We start from the raw sequence: 5861 nt of genomic DNA, 5'->3' as shown, positions 1-5861 counted from the left end.
TGTGGTGTTATTGGTAATGCAATGAATTGATTTTTGAATGCTTGGAAGTCAACATATTCTCCTATGTTGCATCTCATATTTCATCATGTCATGCAAATTTTTAAGTGTATAAATAATAATTTTGTTTATTGGTTAAAAGATATCTATTAAATTAACAGATGCAACTCAATTAGATTAAAAGTTGGCTCGAATTTATTTTTTTCTTAAATTAAAAATTGGCCCAAGATAATTAAAATCTTTGCTTTTGAATTGGTGCCACATTGATAAAACTATATATCATCTGTGTGACCAACCTTTTATGCAATAGCTTTTGTTTGGGAAACTCACTAATGATGACCATTACATAGACAATTTGGGTTTTGTTTGGGCCAGCTTCTACAAGCAATTTTATAATATAAAAATTAAAATTTTGTACTAAAAAACTGTTTTAAGAAGTAGTAAAAAAGCTGGCCCAAACGAAACCTTAATGCTACATTAATTTATAGGATAAAAGGATTGTTTTTTATTATTCAAGAAGATAAAAACAGTCAGAAAACTCTTGCAAATGAATGGCCTTTATTTATAGATCCAGCTTCCAACAAACATGAAGCAATCCTCATAATATAAAATGTTAAGTAAAACAAAAATGAAATTAAATAGATGGATCATAATTCGCATCAATAATTAGCCTTACTTTGAGGGAACAAGAATCGCAAGGAAGAACCACTGAAGCTTGTGTCGTCAAACCATCAGTTAATGAGAAATGGCCGCCATTATTTTTCACTGAAACACCTAATTCCTCGAGCTCAGCTAAGCTAATCAGAAAAAAATCACCACATCGGCATGGGAAGGAGAGCTCCTTCATATCACCATCAACCTGAACCATCATTTCTTCCAATCTTATCTCATTATCAACAACTTCTAATTCATTTCTGGAAGCTTGCAATATGTTGTCATAATTTTCTCTGGATTTGGGGTCTGACAGAACCTCCCATGCCTTCTGCACATCAAGAAATATTTCTTGTTGAATTCTAATTGGAAAACTTGTCACAGACTTGCCACGAAGCTTATCAGGATGGGAGCTGAGGATTGCAACTTTGTAGTTTTTTTTAATCTCGTTATAAGTTGCATTTTCGTTCACTGACAGGACCTCATAGTGGGTTCTAGAAGACTTGTTTCTGGGATGAAGCATGATGAAAGGGGAGTTGTTGTCCTATTGACTGATTGTTGAAGATGAAGAAGAAAGCTGAAACATTGAGTGGTTTAGAAAGAGTAAAAGGTTTGTGAGAATAAACATTATAGAAATGACTTGGTTTTTTCTTTCTTAGAGAAAATTCAGCTTAAATCCCAACTAAGATGAGGTACAATTAGCGACTTCGAATTGCGTGAAACTGATAGAAAATAGCCCAACATAATAGAAAACAGAGCAAAAATCTGCAATATACAACAGTTTTTACCACAAAATTGTAAAAAATCTGAGAGAAAACACTTGAAATTTGCTAGTAGAAGAAGAAAAATAACACAAGATACATAGATCTTAAATTTGAGATGAAGAACCGACTCTCGAATTCTCTAGCCAAAAACTAGAGCCCAAGCACCACACAAGCGATCCCAAATTCAGATTCAAATTCAAGATGAAACCATAATTCTCCCAAAGGAACTGATTAAAACAAAGAAAAAAAAAAACAAAGAGGACTCAAGCAAAATCCCTAAACATCCCTTAATTCAAAATATCCCTCCCAAAGTCATGTTTAATTGAGATGTGGGCCCCATCTCTCCAGCTGCTCCCTTCTCTCTATCTCTCTTCGCCGGTTCCGCCCCTCCCATGGGTCCACCTTCTGTAGAATAAAACCGGTCCAGGTTGGACGAGTTCAGTCGGCCCCCCTTGGGCCGGCCTAACAGAAACAAAAGGTGCAACAAGGATAATTGAGGAACTCAGACAATTGCTAAGTGTATTCCTTTAATTGGAGACAGTGAAAACTAATATGCTTATATTGGTGATGGTATTTTGTTGAAGAAGAAGCCAATATGTTCAACTACTTGAAATGACAAACATCATTCTAATATATTGCTCATATCATAAATACTACAATTTGGCACCACAAGGATTTTGCAAATTTAAAAGTAGCATAAAATCTCTGAAAATTTGAACAACAGTTGAGAAGCTGCATATGCTTGCATCACCTAATGAGGCACTAGACTATACAAAATATCAGCTTATCAAGCTAAGATCACAATCTAAATATCAAATTGGCTATGAATGATATTTGATGATCCTAACCATGCTCATTCCATTCATTCAGCATTCGCCACAGTAAAGGGGATGAAAATAAAAGCTTTCCTACTTAAATATTTTACAAGCACTAAATAACATATAATTACAAACAACATAACATAATTCAGATTCTTTGTAGACTCATTTCCAAACATAATTCAGGTGGTATAAACATATCAAGATAAAGAAATCAGCCGACTTTCGGCTACAACATCCCACAAATTAACGAGAGCCTGTTAATTCAGGGGCAACTTCAAAAGTTAGCTAGCAGTCATAAAATAGCAACCCAAAAAAATAGTGTTGTGAATTTTCGTTAAATACTAAAGATAGCTTGAAAATTGGATTGAATTTTGACTTGGATCAACTCAAATCAAAGATATATATATATATTAGTTTAAACCGGTATGTATGTTAGATTTATAATTTGTCTCAAGGGGGTGTTTGGTATCGGATTTATTTCGAGTTTTTAGTAGGATTTACGGTAAATCCAGCCAAACGCAAAAAAAGTCGCGGTAAATCCGGCAAATCCGTAAATCCCGGATTTTTACGGCGTAAATCCGCTAAATTCCGGTAAATCCTAATCCCGCTAGAAGTCGGATTTACGGGATTTGGCCGAAGAAGCGCGCAAAAGGGAGAAAGTTACCTTCACAGCGAGCGAGCTACCGTCGTTGCTTCATATCAAAATGTTGTAACGTCCAAAGAAACGACTCGTGCAATCTCTACACACAGTCGAACAGCAACGAAGGAGCCGAAGAAACGGCTCGTGCAATCTCTACACCTGCGATGCAACGAAGCCCAACAGCAAGGACGAACGAACAAGAGATAAAAGCAAACCCTAGACGCCATTACTCGTTAACTTAATTAATATAATTGAAAATATTAATAACTAATTAAATTAATTAAATAATTAATAGAATAATTAGTGTATAAATTAATTATCTAATTTAACTTAGTAAAATAGTTAGTAATATAATTAGCAATTAAAAATTACTATAATTACCTTAATTAATATAATTTAAAATATAATTATTAAAAATATAATTAATAATATAAATAATAATTAAATAATTAATGAGCAGTAGAATTCTTAAGCTATTAATGAGATAATTAATAATAAAATTTATAATTAATACTGATAAAATAGTAATTAAATTATTAATTAAAAAATTCGTAGGCTTATTAGATAAATAATTAGTTATTTTCTTACTCGCAAACAACTTTATAACTTGATGCGGAAGCGAATTAAGTGTCTTTATATTACTCGTTCAATTTTAAATCTCCAACTGTTTTAAATCCTGTAATCTATTGTCAAACATCTTTATGGATTTAACATGATTTAAAAATTGTCATGCCAAACACAATTCAGGATTTAAGAGCCCAGGATTTACTAAATCCGAATTTACAGGATTTAGTAAATCCTACTAAAATTGAATCCAATCCTATACCAAACACCCCCCAAGAGATCAAAATAGGATAAACTTTTTTTGCTAAGATTGAGTTAGAATTGAAGTTAATGATCCATGATTGGCTTGAATTAACATAGAATCAAGCCACTTACGAAATACACATAATAAAATAAATGAGGATTATATGTCAAACTAAGATTGAGAAGCCTAATTTATGTAAAAAGATATCTTATTAAAAAAAAAAAGCCTTAGATCATAAAAAGAGAGAAACAAATACCAGAAAGTAGATGGGCAGTAAATTTTGAAAATGAGAGTAAAACCCTAAAGAACAACAACAAGCGAAGAAATGAAAATGACATAGTAGCAGGAATGGAGAAGATGAGCTAGGCACCATACCTATTCGATTTAGTCCTCCAGTATAGGCTGCCAACCAAAATCCGCGAGCAAACCTTCGTGGTCCGCCACCGAGCCCTTGATCTTCTTCAAATCCTCTCTCACCGTTCCTCCTGCGGCCGCCGCCCGCTGGTCTCTCTCTCTCTCGCCCTAGGCCCGTCTCACCCTTTCTGGCCGATTGGAATTGTCGAAAGTATCTTAGGAATAAGGAATCTAATAAAAAATAATAACCCTAAAAAAGAAGTTTATATTTATTCTTTAATAAATAAAAAATAATTACCTTGAATTTCAAGGCTTAAAATAATAACTTTTGGGATTTAATGAAATAGCATTAGACGAACACTAATAGGAAAGCCCTAATAATGGAACTTTTATTTGATCCGGTCACCTAACGTAGCTCTACGTTCGGACGTCAGTAAATTAGTGACACGTGTTCTCACTATTTACGGCGCGGCCCGACAACACGACCCGGAACGGAGCCGGGATTGCTATGTTTGCGTATTACTACGTATTACTCGGTATTACTAGATATTGGTCGATTTTGCTCAGCAATAACGAGAAATATCATTCTGTGAAGACCAATACCGTGCAATACCGAGAAATACCGAGCAATACTGAGCAATATCGAGATTTTCTCGGTATTGCTCGGTATTTCTCGGTATTGCTCGGTATTGGTCTTGACAGAGCGGTATTTCTCGTTATTGCCGAGCAATACCTAGAGCAATACCGAGCAATACGCGAACATAGCAATCCCGGGTTAGGTCGTCGGGCCGCGCTGTAAAGAGTAAGAGCACGTGGCGACATATTATTGGTGTTCGAATATAGAGCTACGTCAGATCACCTGACATAATAATTGTTCCTAATAATGAAGGTTCTAAATCAATATTTTAATATATAATTACATAAATAATATGCCAATTCATATAATATAGCATTGAAAAAAATATTATAATACGATATCTTGATGCATTTTATAAAGCAATGATTTTTTTTTCTCATTTCACATATTATTTTTCAATACAAATGAACTAATAGATAATATATTTAATATTTTTTCCAGTTGAGATAAATGGGATAATTTCATTGAAGTCCGGTAATATGAGAAAGCCTTACGGGTAAGTAAAGCTATAGAAATATGAAGTTCTGTAAGCTGAAAAATTCCTCCCATAAATTATCTTGTAGTTACATAGATACTGCTGCACTTTAAAAGCATTAAGATTTCATATGAGATTAATTTCTTACTATTTTTTAAAATAAAGTTTTAATAAAAAATAAAAAAAATTTATATTACAAAATTACTTTAAGAAACAGTAAATGACAATTCGACTAGATTTGATTGAGGACTTGAAGTGAAAACCAGACAAGATATGGCATATAGCATGTAGTTCACAAACTCCTGAAATGATAAAATCAGATAATGAATGCCCATAAGCAATGTTATTTGTGGAATCTGATTGTTCTAATCAATTGGGTTGTTTTGTCGCCTCAAACTACAAGTCTGTCGTGCTAGCTGGGGGTTGCATAGGGTTTACCTCTAGATTTTTTTCCACCTACAACACCCTGACGTTATGTACCAGAGCGCCTCGGCGCTACATACTCAACAGCCCCGATGTTTTTTTCCCAAGCACCTCAGTGCTGAACAACAGAGAGCAAAGCGTCGTAACGGTCTAAATATGGTGTCATTGTGGATCGAGATAGAGGTTTGAACGCCATATCATCCTAAAATGGAGTCGCAGCGCTACGAGACGAACTTGATGAATTTTTTTTCTCGTTTTTTTAAAGGGTTGCGTACCTTGAGATTTTTTACT

The 5861-nt window shown here is 34.1% G+C and overlaps 1 protein-coding gene across 1 annotated transcript; it reads right to left on the bottom strand.

Moving 5' to 3' along the window:
• Positions 1-536: 536 nt before the first annotated feature.
• Positions 537-3092, bottom strand: LOC110096023 (DPH4 homolog). Its single transcript, XM_020821774.2, has 2 exons — positions 2898-3092; positions 537-1225 (listed from the first exon to the last, which is right to left on the bottom strand). The coding sequence occupies exon 2, from the start codon at positions 1169-1171 to the stop codon at positions 632-634; it is 540 nt and encodes a 179-aa protein (XP_020677433.1). The 5' UTR covers positions 1172-1225; positions 2898-3092; the 3' UTR covers positions 537-631.
• Between the last annotated feature and the right edge of the window lie 2769 nt (positions 3093-5861).

This window comes from Dendrobium catenatum, unplaced genomic scaffold (assembly GCF_001605985.2).
Source record: "Dendrobium catenatum unplaced genomic scaffold, ASM160598v2 fragScaff_scaffold_1456, whole genome shotgun sequence".
In the NCBI taxonomy this organism is placed as follows: domain Eukaryota; kingdom Viridiplantae; phylum Streptophyta; class Magnoliopsida; order Asparagales; family Orchidaceae; genus Dendrobium; species Dendrobium catenatum.
Note: the sequence above shows the minus strand (reverse complement) of the source record. Positions and strands in the feature narration are given on the sequence as shown.

Coding starts and splice junctions, on each gene's coding strand:
- LOC110096023 (XM_020821774.2), bottom strand. CDS start 1,171: ATGCTTCATCCCAGAAACAAGTCTTCTAGAACCCACTATGAGGTCCTG.